The 20193-nt window shown below is 58.2% G+C and overlaps 1 protein-coding gene across 3 annotated transcripts; it reads right to left on the bottom strand.

Annotated features, from left to right (window-relative positions):
* Positions 1-703: 703 nt before the first annotated feature.
* LOC144951018 (serine/threonine-protein phosphatase with EF-hands 2-like) lies at positions 704-20173 on the bottom strand. 3 transcript variants are annotated; one of them, XR_013640447.1, is made up of 17 exons: positions 20022-20173; positions 19127-19254; positions 18619-18697; positions 16726-16892; positions 15669-15783; positions 15319-15365; positions 14109-14275; positions 13693-13729; positions 12240-12389; positions 11137-11295; positions 10571-10756; positions 9353-9495; positions 7435-7541; positions 6967-7154; positions 6115-6202; positions 2242-5033; positions 704-895 (listed from the first exon to the last, which is right to left on the bottom strand). XR_013640447.1 is itself a non-coding variant. In XM_078881247.1 (16 exons), the coding sequence occupies exons 1-16, from the start codon at positions 20080-20082 to the stop codon at positions 4855-4857; spliced, it is 2001 nt and encodes a 666-aa protein (XP_078737373.1). In that variant the 5' UTR covers positions 20083-20173; the 3' UTR covers positions 1268-4854. The 3 variants fall into 3 exon arrangements, 1 of the variants encoding a protein (XP_078737373.1); XR_013640448.1 differs by lacking the exon at positions 704-895 and having other exon boundaries at positions 1268-2415; positions 4201-5033; XM_078881247.1 differs by lacking the exon at positions 704-895 and having other exon boundaries at positions 1268-5033.
* Positions 20174-20193: the final 20 nt, after the last annotated feature.

The following is a 20193-nucleotide window of genomic DNA, read 5'->3' as shown; positions in this document are numbered from 1 at the left end:
CACCAACTCTCTCAGCGTGGGTGAGTGAGAGAGCCACTCACACTCACCAACTCTCTCACCGTGGGTGAGTGAGAGAGCCACTCTCACTCACCAACTCTCTCACCGTGGGTGAGTTAGAGAGTGACTGACACTCACCAACTCTCTCAGCGTGGGTGAGTGAGAGAGCCACTCACACTCACCAACTCTCTCCCCGTGGGTGAGTGAGAGAGCCACTCTCACTCACCAACTCTCTCACCGTGGGTGAGTTAGAGAGTGACTGACACTCACCAACTCTCTCCCCTTGGGTGAGTTAGAGAGTGACTCACACTCACCAACTCTCTCAGCGTGGGTGAGTGAGAGAGTGACTCACACTCACCACCTCTCTCTCCGTGGGTGAGTGAGAGAGCCACTCACACTCACCAACTCTCTCCCCGTGGGTGAGTGAGAGAGCGACATTCGCTAAGATAAGTGGCCCTGAGCAATGAGCTCTCCCACGCGTGCACAGCGAGCTAAAACGACGGAATGATCGGCGCCCCATCAAAGGCGTCGTGCGCCACGCGATGACGCAATTTGGCTGCGTTGGGTGGCGGAGGGAAGGACCGTTTCACTTTTGGCCAGATCATCGCGTCGTGTGGTCTCGCCCCAAAAATCACTTGCGAATAAAAAAAAGCGACACGCGAGTTGGCCGAGAAAACCGCACGACGCCATGACGTTAACAGGACCGTTGTGTTTTATAATTCATCAACATTCATTCGCGGTGCTCGGGGTTGTCACGGCAAGCGTCACGATGCAGGCAGCACATCGTCGTCATCATCGTCATCATCGTCACCACCTCCGTGCGTCGGTCGGCTCGATGGCCCGAAGTGCGTCTCGACGTTTGGTGCGAGCACGGGGCCGGTCGATATGGGCTCGAGTCCTGCGGAGTCCAAAAATAATCAATAGACAGCCGGCATCATCGTAGTGCCGCGCAGCGTGGAAGACCATCACGACGCGTGTCAGCGCAGGGCCGTGCCCTCCCTCCGAGCCTCCACACAGCACCCCAGCAGGACATGGCCACGACGCCACCGACTGTGTCTGTGCGAGGCTGCTTGTTGTCTTGTTTGGTTTGTTGTTGTTCCTCCCGCACCTCCGGCGAGCACGGTGGGCTGCGTGCGGTGCGACACAAGTCCAACGCACACGGCACGCACAACAGGGTCGCGGTTCACAACTCGAGCTCTTTCCGGACTGCTGCCGCTCGGCTGCCTCGGGGTTGGATTTACCGGTGTAAGGCACTACCACTAGCCTTCCATCGATAATCACCCAGTGTAAATGTGCCCTACATCGATCCTGTTGCCTTATGAAAAAGGTTGGGAGGAATATTTGGTAACCAGGAGAGGATGAGATGAGACGGATGTGGGGAAGGGAGCGCACGCCGGATCACCACCAGCACCACCACACGCTCGGGTCGAGCGTGCCGGAAATGCCTTGGCCGTACTTTTAAGGTTGCAGTGATCCACCAACAAACATTGTCGCTCATGAAATGTGGGGTGGTTGGAAATCTCCGCAGCGAGTTCGTGATGGGGACGAAGCGGCGATGGCCTCCAGCCACCCGTCTTGTCGTGCTCTGTGTTGTTATTTTAATTTTCTTCTCTAAATGTGGTGTGTGGCTAATTTACGATGCAAAGCATTTTGGGGGAATGTTTGCTAAGGACTTTACATAGCCTGCACGTGTGCACTTCAGGTATAAAATAAAATATTCTCTGTCTTATTTTCAACGAACACTACGAGTTTTGTCGTGATTTTCGTATGTAATTATTTGTCTAATAACGCCACTTTTTATTTCCACCACTACCATCTTTTGCACAATTTTACAATTGACGTAAAGCCCATTGGAATACGGCGCTATATTTACACATCGATATAACTGAAGTTCATCCCGGCTATTCAGATCTTCATTAACATCATCGTTGTGAACTCCTCAGCCGATGTCGTGGTAGAGCTCCCCTTCGTGGCAAGTCCTATGGATGTCCTGACCCCACCTTGGAAATGCGGAATTCCCACCGCTGGCTCAGGCCCACGGCCAACTGGAAGCGGCGCGGATGCCCCCCCCCCCCCCCCGAGTGGATGCACGGCGGAGGTTCACCGGGGCCGCCCTTGGCGAGCCCAGCACCGCGAATCACTCGGGGGGGGGGGGGAGGGTGAAAGCAACGCGCAAGTTTGATCAGAACAGCGGCACTTGTTTATTTTGGCTGGCCGCGGCGGCCACTGTGAAGAAGTACGCACAACAGAGCCGTGGTCGGTGATCACGAAGCACCCCCCCCGGGTTGCACAGAGGTCGAGCGGCCCCTGGCGTTGTTCCCGAGCCCATCCGGCCGGAAGCGCTCACTCCGGGCCCAAGTGCCGAGGTCGCGCATCGCCCGTGGGGACTCGGACCGTGTTGGTGAACAGGAGGCAGATCTGAAACACGGCAGGACCAATACTTCTGCCTTGGCTGATCATCACTTTAATGCGGCTGGCTCACACGAAATAGATTTCTCTAAGACGATGGTGCTTTGCAAGCCGACTGGCTATCAACAAAGATTCGTTCGTGAAGCCATCCATATACACAGACACAGAGACAACTTCAACCGAGAGGAAGGTTATAGACGCGGCAATCATTGGCAAGATATCATCAACCACTTTGGGTCATGACTTGACTTGTGTTTTCTTGTCAATCAACCTCCACCGTCAGCAGTGTGCTGTGTGGAGCGGGGGTGCAGGGATTTCCTGGCGGCCCTTTGCTGCATTGGCACTGCTGCTGCATTGGCATTGCTGCTGCATTGACACTGCCGCTGCATTGACACTGCCGCTGCATCGACACTGCTGCCCCGCCCATGCTGCTGCTGCTGCTGACACACTTGGGCTACGCCCATCTCCAAACCTTTATCAACAGTTTGCCTTTAGAGGCTAACCCCTTTTCCTGATGACGACCGCTTGTGTTGCGATCGAAACGTCGTGATGTTTTTATGCACTTTATTTGTATCATTTTTTGTAAGTGACTTTACCGAAAGAACCAAAGAATACGTCGGCAAGAGTTTGATCGAATCACAGAGCACATTTTCGTCCAATCACAGGCCTTCTTTGGATTGTGCCTGCACCCCCCCCCCATGTCGTCCAATCACAGACCTTTCCGAGGTGAGCGCTTACCCACTCGCGGTCCATTTCGATCAACCCTTGCCACTCATTCGGTTTCTCTGCAGAATTGTCGGATAAGGATTGGAGGTTATGGTTTAGGGTTACAGTTTAGGTCAAGGGGTGAGGGTGAGGAGTTTTTACGATTTAGTTTTTAGTGGTTAGGTGGAAGGGTTACATTTAGCGGTGTGGAGGTAAGGGTGACGACGAGAGTGCATCGCTGGGGTCGTAGCCCCGGCCCATAAATAAACCACAAAACACAGCAACTCAATATAGCGTATGAACAACAACACTCTGCATACGCTGCATTCCCTTTGGTAAGGACTCTACAAGCCACACGTGGAGCGTAAAACCACCAAAAAATATTTCCCCAATGAATATTTTTTGGGAAAAATCCGAACTTTGTCGCCGGTTTCCTTTCCTGATGCCCTCGCCTCGTGCTCCGGACTCACGATGCGGGGACCAATGGGGAGCCACTTAACCCGTGTGGGGGCGGTGCTAGTGGCCGAGGGGGCGGTGCTAGTGGCCGAGGGGGTGGGGCTTGCAAAAGTGGGCAGGGCGAACAGAGGGGGAAAGGGGGATTTTATGGCTCACCATGTGTCCCTTGGTTGAGACAGAATTTAGGAACCATTGTGTTCAGATGTCAGATTTAATCAATTGGCTTCTCAAGTTGAATGGGCCGGTGGTCTCAGCCCCATCGTTGATGAACACACAAAATGAAATTGAACAAAATCACAGCCCTTTGTCAATCTGGATGAAGGCTTCCCTGCGCTGTCGGTCATAGGAGCTGGTCTGACCAAACGTCACGGATGTTAGCCATAGCCAGGAATTGAACTCAGCTTGTCGAGTTCATAGCGCAAGCGTGTCAACCACTGCGCCACTGCTCCCGACACGAGCATCGTGTCAACCACAGTTTTGCCACGAGATTTGGCTGATTGCAGTTGTGTGAATTCAAACACGAGTTTTAGTGTCTGCTTGCAAGACACCTTCAAGGTGCTCGCCCCCAGCGGGGATGAAGAGGCCAATGAAGCAGGCATGGAAGGTGGTTCCGAGGCGTCGACTTCCACGAACCTTTCTCCCTGCTGCTGCACAGGGAGGTGGTGCTGCTTCGCGCCGAGCGTTCCAAACGGAGGTCTCCGATTGCTGACGTAGGGCTCTTGCAGGAGGTCGCTATGCATCTCCTTCCTGCGCAGCAGGTACTGCCGCTGAGGGATCTGACGGAGGCTGGAGAGCGATGGTAGTGTGGAGGTAGAGGTGGCGGTGGCGGTGATGGTGGTGGTGGTGGCATCACCGACGTCGTCTTCGTCTGGATCTTGGTAAAACACGGAGTCAGAAGCGAGCAATCGCAAGGTCACGAGTTCAAATCCTGAATGAGGGTTGACTCAGCCCATCATCATCCCTCCGGGGTGGGTACAATCAGTACCGTTGTGTGGTACGTTAACAGCGGCCGCCCAAATGGAGTGGACCAGACTGGCCGCCTGCCACGTGAATGTGGAATTTCCACCGCAGACCCGTCATGAGCATCAACCAAAGACCCGTATTCGGGAACCAAATTTTCAGAAGAAGCTCCCCGGCACGCGTGGGGGCGGGGGGGACAATAATTGGCGGCGTCGTCGCGAAAATCGCGCGGCACGTCCACGGAAGACGCATCCGGAGCGGGAGATGGGGAGACCGATTCCGCCGCTCCGTCTCCCTCGGTGTGACTGCGGGAGCGGAGGGGGGAGGCTACTGCGGCTTGTCGGCCAGGCGGAACGCCTCGAGGAACTCGTTGAAGTCGATGGAGCCGTCCTGGTTGAAGTCGATGGAGCGGGCGAGGCCGAGGACGTCGTCGTCGCTGACGCCCTCCTGCACGTGAGAGCTCAGCAGGCGCCACGCCTGGCGGAACTCCTCGAAGGAGATGAAGCCTGCATCCGGGCGGGGGAGAGACACGCGTAGACACGCGAAGACAGAGAGACACAGGGAGACACACGGAGACACACGGGGATACAGAGAGACACATGGAGACGCGGAGAGACACACAGAAATAGAGACACATGGAGACACGGGGAGATGGACACACGGAGACACGTGGAGACATGAAACGAGATGAGGTCTGGCTAGGGAGGAGAGACACGGAAATATGCGGAGATGTGGAGCGAGATGAGACTTGCTTAGATAGAGACACGGAGGCATGTGGGGACACGTGGGGGCACGTGGGGACACGTGGAGGAGACTCGCACACGGGGTCAGAGGCGACCCTCTCTAATCCCACGTGACGCTGAAAATCGCGAGGCACGGGAAAAGCGTCCGTCATAGGCGATGTGACGAGCGGTCGGTATTCACGGCCAGGCAACGGATTCTCACGAGCGCGACGACCCTGCCCAGAGCCGTCCTCTGTCAGCTTCGCCGTTACGAGGCCAACCCGCCGCCAGACGGGTGAATTCGTCTGGCTGTGTTCGGGTGGCGGAGGGCCTTACGACACAAATCTGGGCCAGATCATTACCGTGGCGGCCTGGCCCACGAATCGAACTGCGGACTCGGGATATCATCTTAAACGTAATTTACACAGCGCCTTAACCAAGGGGCCTTACAAAGCGTTAACAACGGTACAACAACAACGACTCGTGTGTGAATGTAATGGTGGAGATTCGGTGAATTAAATGGATGAGAGGGAAGCAATGGGGGCGAATCTGTGATGCGTGAATTTCGGTGAAAGAGAGATTGATGACAGTAGGTGATGATGATTGGGGTGAATGAGTGATAGCCATAAAATTATCATTATTATTATTCTACCAGTAGATGATGATGGATTGAATGACTGAATGGGGAATGAATGGGGAATGAGTGATATAACGGTGGGTCGTGGGGTGAGCTAGAGAACAGCGAGTTGTCAGGCAGGAGCGGACACTCGTGAACAGGATGGTGCTGGGTAGCGAGGGGCGACACTCAAGACGTGAGGACGACTACTGGAGGGACGCTCTCGCGGCTGTCGCCGGCCGTGCCCACCCGAGTGGTCTTGGTCGATGGCGTGGAAGATGGACTCGAGGCTGTTGCGGTGCCGGTAGATCGTCTCTATGAGTCCCGGCTGCATGCTCTGCAACGACACGGTCCCATCAGCGGCCCTCACGGCACGGTAGCAACAGCGGCCCTCACGGCACGGTAGTAACAGCGGCCCTCACGGCACGGTAGTAACAGCGGCCCTCACGGCACGGTAGCAACAGCGGCCCTCACGGCACGGTAGTAACAGCGGCCCTCACGGCATGGTAGTAACAGCGGCCCTCACGGCATGGTAGTAACAGCGGCCCTCACGGCACGGTAGTAAAAGCGGCCCTCACGACACGGTAGCAACAGCGGCCCTCACGGCACGGTAGTAACAGCGGCCCTCACGACACGGTAGTAACAGCGGCCCTCACGGCACGGTAGTAACAGCGGCCCTCACGACACGATAGCAACAGCGGCCCTCACGGCACGGTAGTAACAGCGGCCCTCACGACACGGTAGTAACAGCGGCCCTCACGGCACGGTAGTAACAGCGGCCCTCACGACACGGTAGCAACAGCGGCCCTCACGGCACGGTAGTAACAGCGGCCCTGGCTCGCACCCTCCCGTGGTGCCACTGCGTTGTTGATGCCGAGTGCCGTACTCCTTCTAGCGACGCTTGAACATTGCACCTTTGGGTCCGACCACGAACACCACCGCCAACACCGCCGACACGGCCACCACATCAGCACCGCCACCACGACCGCCGCCACCACCGCCACCACCACATCAGCACCGCCACCACCACCGCCACCACCACCGCCGCCACGTCACCGACACCGCGTCACCGTCGCGCTGCCGGCGCCGCTCTCTGCGCACCGAGTGCAGCTGCGTCTGCCCGGCGCGTCGCTCGGGGAAGCAGCCGGCGTAGGCGACGGAGCCGTCGGGCGCCGCTGGCGCGCCGCCGTCGGTGGCCCCCACGAGCTGCTGGTGGAGCGAGCGCCACGGCAGCCCCAGCTGCAGCTCCTGCTCCACGAGCAGCGCCCACTCCGACACGGACACCAAGCCTGGCACACACGGGGACAGGGGGACAGGGGGGAGAGAGGTTGGAGAGAAGAGAGAGAGGGGGTAGAGGGGGGAGAAGACAACAACAATAGCAACAATAACAACAATAACAATAATAACGACAACAATAACAACAACGACAAAAACATCAATAATAACAACAACAATAACGACAACAATAACGACAACAACAATAACAACAGCAATAACGAGAACAATAACAACAACAACCACAACAACGACAACAATAACAACAACACGAGGCGGGTTGAAGCGACCGACCTGTGTGCCCAGGGTCCGCACGCTCAAAGGCGGCCATCAGCTGACTGCGGTGAGCGAGCAGCTTCTCCTGCAGGGCCGCGATGGCCGACTGCTCCACAGCGCTCACCCTGCAAGGCATGGCACACATCGGTGTGTGTGTACACGTGTGTGTGCCCGATGGTACAAAATACCCAGGCAGGTGCTTAGTTTTGGTGGGGCTGATGGTAAGGCCCCACCTCTTAGTGGCACACTCCAGTCTCAGCAGCAGCGTCTCCAACTCCTCTTCTGAATGAGCAGCTATTACCAAATCATCGGCATACATAACGTGGTTGACCAATAGGGAGCCATCCCTTGATCGCACCCGGGCGTCGATCAGCCTCCCATTATATCTTTACCATTTGGTACAGATATAATGGGAGGCTGATCGACGCCCGGGTGCGATCAAGGGATGGCTCCCTATTGGTCAACCACGTTATGTATGCCGATGATTTGGTAATAGCTGCTCATTCAGAAGAGGAGTTGGAGACGCTGCTGCTGAGACTGGAGTGTGCCACTAAGAGGTGGGGCCTTACCATCAGCCCCACCAAAACTAAGCACCTGCCTGGGTATTTTGTACCATCGGGCACTCCGCCCCCACAACTCCCAATCGGTGATGGGGCAGTTGTGGAGAGAGTGGAGAGTTTCCCGTACCTGGGCAGTGTGCTCATGACCGGCTCCAGTTTATCAGCAGAGGTCTCACTCCGAATCAGTCGAGCGGCAATATCTTTTCATCGGTTGCGTAACGCTGTGTGGAAGCTACCTGGTCTGTCGCTCCGCACGAAGCTTCAGGTCTTCTCGGCCACGGTCATTCCCTCCCTTCTCTACGCTTGCGAAACGTGGACCCCCCTAGTGGAGCATCTTCGCCGGTTGGAAACATTTAGGCTGGCCTGCCTACGATCCATCCTGGGTTTAACCAGGCTGGATTGTGTGAGGAGCTCACAAGTCCTTGAAAGATCTGGGCAAAGTCCCATCAGTGAGCTCCTCCGGCAGGCAAGGCTGCGTTGGCTGGGTCATGTAGCCCGCATGCCCAGCCACCGCATGCCTAAACAGCTTTTGTTCGGCCGGATCCAGGGGGCTAAACGGGCGCGGCACGGGCTAGAGAAGAGATGGAGTGATGTGGTACAGGAGGACGTGGAGCTGAGTGGACTTGCCGATGACTGGTACCAGCGGTGTCAAGATCGGCCTCAGTGGAGGAGGCTCGTAAAGGACGCTACTGGGCAGTTGGAGGCAGTCGCCCTCCAACAACAACGGAGGGCGGAGGAGCGACGCTCACAACAACGAGCGGAGCGCCGGGTGGCTAAAGCACAGCAAGTCGGCACAGTAGGGGGCACAGGTGGTGCATCAGCCAGTCATCTCGGTCATCTCGGTCAGTCGACCCGTGGCACCTGGGTCTGCCCCGTGACCTCCTGCCAGCGGGCGTTCGACACTTGACGTGGCCTCAGGGTGCACATGGCCTGGCACAAGCGTCGTGGTGACGTCACCTCCACTTAGTGGCGAATGGCGGTTGTTGTTGTTGTGTACACGTGTGTGTGTACATGTCTGTGTGTCTCTGCGTGTCTGTCTGCGTGTGTCTGTGTCTGTCTGTGTGTCTCTGTGTGTCTCTGCGTGTCTGTGTGTGTCTGCGTGTGTGTCTGCGTGTGTCTGTCTGCGTGTCTGTCTGCGTGTGTGTCTGCGTGTGTGTCTGCGTGTGTCTCTGCGTGTGTCTGCGTGTGTCTGTCTGCGTGTGTGTCTGCGTGTGTGTCTGCGTGTGTCTGTCTGCGTGTGTGTCTGCGTGTGTCTGTCTGCGTGTGTGTCTGCGTGTCTGTGTGTCTGTCTGCGTGTCTGTCTGCGTGTCTGTGTGTCTGTCTGCGTGTGTGTCTGCGTGTGTGTCTGCGTGTGTGTCTGCGTGTGTCTGTGCGACCTCTGTCTCAGGGTGAGCTTGCGAGTGGCCTTGCCCACTTGGTACTGCACAAAGCTGGGCGTGAGCTCGGGCCCCAGGCGCATGTAGGCCCCGCGGTTGCTGCCCACCTCGTAGTAATTGGAGGCAGAGAAGATCGTGATGACCTGCGGGGGATGCAGCAGCAACAGCGGTGGATGGGTGCAGGAGTGAGGGGTTGATAGTGGGTGGGTGGAGTGAGTGGGTGGGTGGGTGAGGGAGTGGGTGGGTGGTTCGGTCATTGATTGAGTGGGTGAGTCAGTGGGTGGGTGGGTGAATGAACGGGTAGATGATTGAATGAGTGTGTGGTTGTTTCCATGAGGCTCCTGCCAGGTCTTGCAGTGGGGAGTGATGATGATCATGATGATTGCTTTCTACGATCCCACTCGATTAATTTGCGGTGCCATTCAGCACATTTGGGCCGTGACTCCGGCACGGAAATAGCAAACGCTGCGGCAACGACTTCATAACAACGACGAGGATGTGAACTTGGAGAGCGCACACAGCGTTCGGGTCGGAGGCACGAGGAACCGTGGACAAGCAGGAAGGCAGCTGCCAACAATTGCCCAAGTGTTGCGGTCCTCGATGTGTGCAGATGTTTTAGGGCATTTCACAAGCGTTGATAAATGCGGGAGGAAATCAAAGCACCCCCAGAGAAAACTCGCGGACGCGAGGCAGCGCAACACTCCATCCCGTACAGATGGGGCGGAGGGAAAGGAGTCCACACTCGCTGGGACGCCAGGTCCTGGCGAGCGAGGGGAACCGGCATCCAGATGGGACGGGAGCTTCACGACGTTTGTGCGATCCGCCAACCCTCGCCTCCGCCGTCCGCCAACCCTCGCCTCCGCCGTTTGCCTCGGCGTGTGCTCGCCTGCTCTCACCGCGGCTGGCAAGCGCGAGATCCTTTTAGCTCTGGTTTATTTTTTTGACAAATTTGGACCATTAGCCCTTGAATCAATGTTGTCTGGCTTCCTCGCGACTCTACACTCGAGTTTCAGTCATACCGGATGATCGCTACGAGAGTGATCGTCACCCCCTGCACAGACAGACGGACAACCTGGACAGATGGATGGACAGATTGACAAACGGACGGATGCACGGATGGACGGATGAGCACATGGATCGACGGACGGACGGACAGGCGAGCGGACGGGTGGACGGACGGAAGGACAAACGGACGGAAGGCCACATGGACGGACTTGCCTGGCCCCCGTGCGTGCGCTCGTATCCCTCCTGCTTGCACTCGTGCGACCGCACCAGCAGCTGCAGGCCGTGGCGATGCAGCACGTCGCGCGTCACGTCCGGCCCGAAGTAGCAGCCCCCACCGCGGTACGAGTTGGGGGTGCAGCCATCCTGGGGCACGGGGTCACTCCACAGCACGTCCACCACCTGGCGAGAGAGAGTCGGAGAGAGAGAGACTGAGAGACTGAGAGAGAGACTGAGAGAGAGTGAGTGAGTGAGTGAAAGAGTGAGTGAGTGAGAGAGTGAGTGAGAAAGAGAGAGAGTGAGAGAGTGAGTGAGTGAGAGAGTGAGTGAGAAAGAGAGAGAGTGAGAGAGTGATAGAGAGTGAGTGAGTGTGAGTGTGGAGTTGCTGCATGATCTGCCGACTGCCTGTGAGACAGCAGCGAGAGTGGGTCAGAGGGACAGAAGAGTAAAAGTGAGGGGGGGAGAGCAACCCAGACCCGGGGCTTGAACCCAGGTGGCAATCATCTCCGACGCGGCCATTCCGACGCCGGACACGGCCGCGTGGACGCCGCGCCCCACGTGACCTGCTTCCACTCTCCATCGAGGGCGACGTCGTCAGACACGGAGGAGTAGGCGGAGCGCTGTCGATGAGCGGGCGACGAGGTAGAGGAGGAGGAGTCGGCAGGGGGAGAGTCGAGGCCCCGAGTCGTCCGTCGCTTGGGCGGCCTGAGAGCCGACACGAACTGCGCAGACAGAGACGGAGATCCACACCCACCCCCCGCCCCCCGTGTGTGTACAGCCTCGACGGCCACGCGGCTTACAAACGAGACAAACAGCAGGGAAACTCCGCACGGTGGGCGTCATCGTCAGCCGGGTGGTGGGGGTGGTGGGGGGGGGGGGTAATGAGGGGAGTCGTGGGATTGGGAGGTGGGGGTGATGGGGGTGATGGGGGAGTGGGGAAGAGATGGAGGGGTGTGGGTGATGAGGCGGTGTAGGTGATGGGGCAGTGGGTTGGGGTGAGTGGGATGGTGAGGGTGATGGGGAGTGGGGGGGGTTACGGTGGGGGTGGTGGGGGTGTAGCGGTGGGTTGGGGTGAGTGGGAGTGATGGGGGGGGGTGGGGGTGGGGGTGGGGGGTTGGTGGGATGGTGAGGGTGATGGGAAGTGGGGGGGGGGGTTACGGTGGGGGTGGCGAGGGTGGTTTGGGGTGGGATGTGGTGGGGTGGGTTGGGGTGAGTGGGGTGGGGTGGGTTCGGGTGAGTGGGGTGGGTTGGGGTGAGTGGGGTGGGGTGGGTTGGGGTGAGTGGGGTGGGGTGGGTTGGGGTGAGTGGGGTGGGTTGGGGTGAGTGGGTTGGGGTGGGGTGGGGTGAGTGGGATGGTGAGGGTGATGGGAAGTGGGGGGGGGGGTTACGGTGGGGGTGGCGAGGGTGGTTTGGGGTGGGTTGTGGTGGGGTGGGTTGGGGTGAGTGGGGTGGGGTGGGTTCGGGTGAGTGGGGTGGGTTGGGGTGAGTGGGGTGGGGTGGGTTGGGGTGAGTGGGGTGGGTTGGGGTGAGTGGGTTGGGGTGGGGTGGGGTGAGTGGGATGGTGAGGGTGATGGGGAGTGGGGGGGGTTATGGTGGGTTGGGGTGGGGTGGGGTGGGTTGGGGTGAGTGGGCGTGGGGTGAGTGGGCGGGGCGAGCTGGTGGGCACCCGGTGTCGGTCGATGCGGGCGAGCAGCTCCAGGTCGGTGGCTGCCGACAGCCCCCCGTGCACCACCAGCGCCTTGCCGTCCACCACGGTGGCGAGCGGCAGCCAGCTGAAGAGGTCCCGCACGACGCGCACCATCAGCCGCCCGTGCACCTGCGGACACGACACCGGATCTCGGCCACGCCGGCCTGGCATCTCCGACACGGCCATGGTGGCAAACGCAGAAGCGGCGTACACAGGGTGGATCTTGGCCTCCTCTATGTCCAGATGTCTGGGTCGAGGGAGGGAGAGCCCCCACCGCACGCCACCTGCCGACCACAGCCGTTACTGGGCGCCACGGTGGCTAGGAGATGTTAACTACCTCGCCTGGTCTACAGGAGGTCGTGGGTTCGATCTCGACCCTGGCGCCTGCTGTATATTTGGAGTTTGCGTGTCTCTCCCTGTGGTCACGTGGATTTTTCTCCGGATCCTCCGGTTTTTCCCTCCAAATTTAGAATCAACGTCACGGGTTTAAAGTATTTGGCTGCTATACATTTCGACGTGATAAGCCACTTCGTTGAGCTATAATTTGTGATAGCCAGATAGTTTCTGAAAAATAACTAAATAGCTCAGTGGGCCTGACCTGATAAAATAAAACGTCTTAAGTTAATAGTTGAATAGAGAGAGATCCAGCCCAGGAATTTTACTTTGGACCCAGGATCTCTGTGGTACCAGCTCAGTATCTCCGACGTGGCCATTGTGAACCCCGAGGGAGAGACAGAGACCCACCCCAGGGCTTGAACCCAGGAACTCAGTGTCGTAACCCCTCCCAGCACCCAACACAGCCAAGTGTAATACATTGCCGCAGAGTGTACGAGCGTTTAACGTGTCTCTTATGATTGTTTCGGCTCGCACCGATGAGTTAAGAGTACATTCCTCACTCACCCACTCACCATGGTGGGTGAGTTATAGTGCGACTCTCACTCACCCACTCACCCACTCACCCACTCACTCACTCACCCACTCACTCTCCCACTCACCCACTCACTCTCCCACTCACTCACCATGGGGGGTGAGTTAGAGAGCGACACTCACTCGCGCACTCACCCACTCACTCACTCACTCACCCACTCACTCTCCCACTCACTCACCATGGGGGTGAGTTAGAGAGCGCCACTCACTCGTGCACTCACCCACTCACTCACACACCCACTCACCCACCCACTCACTCACCCACTCACCCACCCACTCACTCACTCACTCACCCACTCACCCACTCACTCACTCACCCACTCACTCACTCACTCACTCACCCACTCACTCACCCACTCACCCACTCACTCACTCACCCAGGTAGCAGCGACCAGATTGGCGACCGCTTCGCTTGGCGCTGCGCCAAGCGTCGTCAGGTCAAGGCCACGGGCACTCGGACAAAGCGACGCAAACGCAATCGGGACAGGCAGCCGCGCCACGCTACCTTGTACTTCATCAGAATCTCCTTCGTGAAGCCGTAGCTGAAATGAGACATCAGCAACAGCCACAGCAGCAGCAATAATTTATTAGGATGTTGTTTAATATATTTTAAATGCATTTGTGTATTTGGGCAAGTCTATTGGGTGTAGATCGCCGCCTCTTGCCCGCAGGCTTCGGAAACGCCAACACGGCAGGAGGCACGTGGGGGACGCGAGCTGCCGCGCCGAGAAGCGCGGAGAGGCGCACCGGGTCGGGGATCGCGGCGGGAGGCGGGAGAAGGTCAAGGGTCACAGCGGGAGACGGGAGAGGGTCAAGGGTCACGGCGGGAGACGGGAGAGGGTCGGAGATTTCACGCGGGTCAGAGGGAGGGCCGTAGGGAGGGGAATGGGAGAGGGGAATGGGGGTGGCCGGGCGGCTCACCGCATGTTCATGACGTAGTCTTCGTGGTTGCCGCGGTTCAGGAAGACGTCGTGTGGGTGGGCGAGCAGGAAGGCGAGCAGCACGAGCAGCACCTCCAGCGAGCGCGAGCCGCGGTCCACAAAGTCGCCGTTGAAGATGTACGGCCGATCGACACCCGGCAGCCCGTTCTGGGCGCCCGCGCAGGACGCACGCAAAGACACAGACAAAAATCCCCCACGTAGCCTTAACAGACTGTAGGGGCAAGTGCTGTTAGCAAGCTACACCTACGAAGGCCGGCACGGCACACGAGGGGGTGGGTGGCCAGCACCACGCCCGGCCGCCTTTGTCTCTCTAGTGGCGATGTTTACTACACACGGCACCGGGTACTCATTTGAGGCTGAGTCGACCTCGGGGAGGCCCAGGACCGGTTCAGATAATCGTCACCGGTATTGGTCGTGAGCGGGAATCGAACTCGGGTCGCCGGGTTCGTAGCGCAGCGTAGCGCTCACCGCGACACAACCGCTCCCCACCCCTGTTCATACAAACACGTACACACACGCACACACACGCGCACACGCACACACACGCACGAGTGCGCATGGGAGGCAAAGTGTCCACCCAGCATATCCTGCGTGATTCGCTAACGCGTGTACAACGTTTCAGGCCACAGCTCTTCGCCGAATACACGCGGACGCCTCGCTGCAGGAGGGGGGGGGGGCGTCACCGAACGTGCGGCCTGAATCCCAACCCCCTCGAGGCCATGCACGGCACGATTGGTAAGTGGATTGCAGTTGTATTAGTTGTGTTGGTTGTGTTATTTGTGTTAATTGTGCTCGTGCACCACTGCTAACGCAGAGGAGTGGGAGACTGGGCTCCACGCAATGAACGTAGCGAGCGATCGAGCGAGCGGACGAGTGACTGAGCGAGTGACTGAGCGAGTGAGCGACTGAGCGAGTGAGCGACTGAGCGAGTGACTGAGCGAGTGAGTAAGTGAGTGACTGAGCGAGCGAGTGACTGAGCGAGTGAGTGGGTGACTGAGCAAGTGAGTGACTGAGCGAGTGATCGAGAGAGTGGGTGAGTGAGTGAGAGAGAATGAGCAAGCGAGCGAGTGACCGAGCGAGTGAGTGGGTGACTGAGCGAGTGATCGAGAGAGTGGGTGAGTGAGTGAGAGAGAGAATGAGCGAGCGAGCGAGTGAGTGACCGAGCGAGCGAGTGAGTGGGCGCTCGTCACCTTGTAGAAGATGAGGAAGAGGTCGTCCAGCTGCCCATGGAGGTCCCCTGCAGACGCAGACATCGCAACGCTGCACTGCCTTGATATCAGAGTAGACTGCAATGCATTGCATTACATTGCATGAATCTAGAGGATGTAACATTGAATGGCATTGTATTGATAATGGGGTATAAATCGCAATGCATTGCGTTGCATTGTATGACATCGTATTCTATGATCTTGCTTCGCGTCGCGGGGACATTTCAGTTCATCGCGACGCACCGCACCGTGCCGCACCACTCGCGTTCACGCCGCACCGCCCTGCACCGCACCGCACCACGGTGCCGTCGCCGCAGTGCCGCGGGCCGTACCGCACACGGTGATGTCGCGCCTGTTGGCGGTGGAGGCGTGGCGCACGGTGGGCAGGTGGTGCAGCAGGCTCCGGGCCTCCAGCAGCAGGCGCAGCGCGAAGCGAGCGTGCAGCACCTGCGGGGCGGGGGAGGTGGGGGGGGGGGGGGAGGTTGGAGGGGGGGCAATGGGCGGGGGACTTGACCCGCCAGCCGGGACTTGACCTCGCGACCTTTGTGAGCCGCTCGCTCGCCACGATGGAGCTTTACACGACGCTCCCCTCTGAAGAATCGGAATAAAAAGAAGAACTGGGTGGGGGGGGGGTAGCAGCCTCAGCCCCACAGCCAATCATTGCCCCTCCAGAACCAGGACGGCTCGTCGTCGGCGGCTTCGCTCTCGTGCACCACGTGACGATTTACAGTCGATCTTCGATTATCCGGCCGCTTCCAACACGAGCCGGCGGTCCCGGGCCGATCCGGCGTCAGCGGCAAAACCGCTCCGAAGGCCGCGAGCGGTCCGGCGAGCGGCACCACGTACAGTACATTGTACACTACATACAGCTTAGACGATGGCAATATTGTGTGTATGCATAACCCCGTTCAGAGTCTTAGAGATTGGAGAGGTAATTACGGTACAGTAAATACGGTAACTTTTGACGGTAGGATATTTATTTTTTGTTTATTTAAGCCAGTTTCATATCATAAACTAATTTAAAACACCAAAAATATATAACAACACCGAAAAACACGTCATACAAGAACGTGCAAAAATAAGCCATTTAAAAATAATGATGATGACGTAGTGATTATATTATCCCACGTTTGTGAAAATCTGACCCCCACCCCCCCCCCCCCCCGAAAGCCGCCGGATAATCGATAACGGACTTTCATTTTCTTTGTTGGCGGTGTTGCGTGACGGAGAGTCCTAACGGCCAAAATCATTGACGATGAATCATGACATTGGCTGCGAGACCCAACGTGTTGAGTCTGATGAATCTCTCCAGTGCCAGGGCGTGAGCCCAGGCCCACGACGCCGCCGGCTGGGCGTCTCCCGGCCCCCGTGACGCTGCTCGCCGCTTGCCTGCTTCTTCTTGAAGGCGTTGACGAGGGCCACGGCCTGGCCGGGCGCGAGCGGGAAGTCGAGCCGCGGGCCCGTGTAGTCGCCGGGCACCTGGATGGCGTCGCACAGCGCCGACTCCTCCTCGCAGCTGCCGCCCGGGGGGCACCTGAGCCAGCGTGGAACCTCGTCTGCGCACGGCACGCCGCAACATTTCCTTCGCCGTCGCCGCCGTCGTGGTTCTAACAATCGCGATCCGGGTCGACCGGGAGAGAGAGCGGCCGCTGGGCCGGCTCACCGGCCCCGCACCGCGGGTGGCGTCGCCGCCGGCAAACCCCGAGGGAATCCACGCCGCACGTGGAGACAGCGTGGCAGTCGCCACGTGGGCCACGGGGACGCCTGACTTGGGACTTGCTTTAGGGTTCCGGTTAAAGTTGTCATCGTCAGCATTGTGACTGCTAAACTAAACTACTGCATTTTTAGTTTATTATGTTTTATTTTTATTATTTTATTACTTCCCTTCTACGTGACTTTACCGAAAGAACCAAGAAGATGAATCCCTGCAGTCACGAAAGCTTTAAATCGAAATTTACTGCATTTTTACATTACCAGGTAAGGCCCAATGAGCTCTTTTTGAGAAGCGACCTGGCCACAAATGAAAACTCAACGAAGCTATCAGTTAGAGGGGAAAACCGGAGGACCCGGAGAAGAATCACGTGACCACGGGGAGAGACGTGCAAACTCCAAATATACACGGTCATGACGCCAACATCATCAGAATTTCGACTGCTCTACGATGTATCGGTGTGCACCGCCAGCTGATATTATTATTATTTTATCATCACAATTACAGAACCCTTTGCTCTGTAACAGAAAATAAGAAACATCCCTCATCTTCATGCTCTGCTCGCATTCCCCCTGTACTGGGAGCACTGAACAGAATCTGCTGTTACGTAGTAATAACAACCTCACTAGTAATAGTGAGGTTGTTATAAATTCTCTAGGATTTTAAGAATAATCCAGCGAAAGAATTAGATTAATAGAAGCAACAAATGGAAGAGTTGAAGCGATTTAAAATGAGCCGTGTCAGTCTTCTGCATGCGTTCCTCCCACGTCTCCAGTTAGAGAGTTGGGGCGGACAGGAGCCCAGCCAGCAGCCAGCCAGGAATCTCGAGGCATAGATTATTTTTTTTATCGCAGTGTGATACAAACTCCACTCACTCATGAAGACAAAACGACTCCCCTTATAGTCTGCACAGGCTATGAAGGCGAGTACAGCCAACAAGGGAGCAAGTGGCCAGCACCACGCCTGACTGCCGTTGTCTGCCGAGTACCAATGTTGACGCACCACACCAGTTGCTCACTCAGGGCGGAATCAACCTCCAGGATATGTGTCACTTGTGTTGGTTGTGAGCGGGAATCGAACTCGGGTCGCCTCGTTCACAGCGCAGCGTGCCGACTGCTGTGCCACCGCTCCCCAAAGACAAAGATCACCCATATAGACATTAGCAGACTTTTGGGGCAAGTGCTGTTAGCGAGCACCTATGAAGGCCGGCAAAGCACTCGAGGGAGTGAGTGGCCAGCACCACGCCCGGCTGCTTAACAGCGATGTTAACACATCGTACCAGGTATTCATTTATAGCTGAGTGGATCTAGTGGAGGCCCAGGACCAGTTGAAATATTCGCTTCTGCTCTTGGTCGTGAGCGGGAATTGAACTCGGGTCGCTGGCTTGGCAGCGCGGCACCCTAACCACCACACCCACTCGCTGGCTCGCTCACACGCTCGCTCACACGCTCTCTGCAGAACGCGTGCGGGGGGGGGGATCACACAAACTCCACGCAGAGAAGCACCCGAGTCGGGAATGGAACCCAGGCGGCCGTAGCCGTGAGCGAGGTGCGGAGGCCGCTGGGACTCACCCCCCTCTCCGCCAGCGCCGCTCTCCCCCGGCTCCCGCAGTGTGTGCTGCTCGATGAGCGAGCTGAAGAAGTTGTGAAGCTGCCACGCAGAGGGACAGAGGCGGCCGTGGTGCAATAACAACGAGGACGGCGACGACGTTCAGCCCCTTGTCAGTCGACTGCCGGACGAAGGCCTCCCCGAGACCGTGCCGGCCACGGGGGATCTTTGGCCGCGCTTCACCACGCCGGCCGGTGCGGGTCGGCGAAGGGGCGATGCGGGATCGGTGAAGGTGTCTGCGAACGAGGCCCGGGTCGCGGCGGCGCTGGCCACCACCGCCGCGACCCGGCCCCGGCCCCCCGCGCTCGGCACAGCCCGGACCGGCGACGGCCTCGTGGGATCTCCGGAGGCCTCGTGGCCTCGCGCCCCCCCCGCCCCCCCCCCGTGCACCCCGCCCCGCGCCCCCCCTCCCCCGCGCCCCCCGCGCCCCCCCCCCCGTGCCCCACGTGCCCCCCGCGCCCCCCCCCTCACCTTGAGCTGGTCCTGCTCGGCCGCGTACTCGATGGACTGGAAGATCCTCCAGGTGCACTGCCGCCGCGCCTCCAGCCGGGCCACGTGGCGCCGGTACCAGCGCTGGATCAGCACCGCCGACTTCATGGCTGCGGCGACGGCCACGACGCAGCAGAAGCGCGAGGGAGGTCGCCACGTCACATGTTACACGCAGAGCACGTCACATGTTACACACAGAGAACGTCACATGTTACACACAGAGCACGCAGACTCACATGTTATACACAGACCACGTCACATGTTACACACAGAGCACGCAGACTCACATGTTACACACAGACCATGTCACATGTTACACACAGAGCACGCAGACTCACATGTTACACACAGACCACGTCGCATGTTACACACAGAGCACGCAGACTCACATGTTACACACAGACCATGTCACATGTTACACACAGAGTACGCAGACTCACATGTTACGCACAGACCACGTCACATGTTACACACAGAGCACGCAGACTCACATGTTACACACAGACCATGTCACATGTTACACACAGAGCACGCAGACTCACATGTTACACACAGACCACGTCGCATGTTACACACAGAGCACGCAGACTCACATGTTACACACAGACCACGTCGCATGTTACACACAGAGCACGCAGACTCACATGTTACACACAGACCACGTCGCATGTTACACACAGAGCACGCAGACTCACATGTTACACACAGACCACGTCGCATGTTACACACAGAGCACGCAGACTCACATGCTACACACAGACCACGTCACACAGACCAGTGACACAGTCATAGACCGCCCCCCGCCAGAGAGGAGGGCGCGTGTGGGATGAGGGACGAGGGGGACGAGGGGGACGAGGGGGACGAGTCGACCACCAACCTCTCTGGGTCTTGCTCAAGGCGGCCGGCTGGCGGCAGCGGCTGGACGAGCCGCAGCCCATGGCGTGGGCGGCCCCCCTTGCCGAGTCGGCGGGGGGCCCTGGGCCGCTCGCTCGCAGCCCCCCTCAGCCCCCCCTCAGCCCCCCCTCAGGCCCCCCTCGCCCCCCCCCCAC

The sequence above is a fragment of the Lampetra fluviatilis genome, chromosome 60 (genome assembly GCF_964198595.1).
Source record: "Lampetra fluviatilis chromosome 60, kcLamFluv1.1, whole genome shotgun sequence".
Taxonomy (NCBI): Eukaryota; Metazoa; Chordata; class Hyperoartia; order Petromyzontiformes; family Petromyzontidae; genus Lampetra; species Lampetra fluviatilis.
Note: the sequence above shows the minus strand (reverse complement) of the source record. Positions and strands in the feature narration are given on the sequence as shown.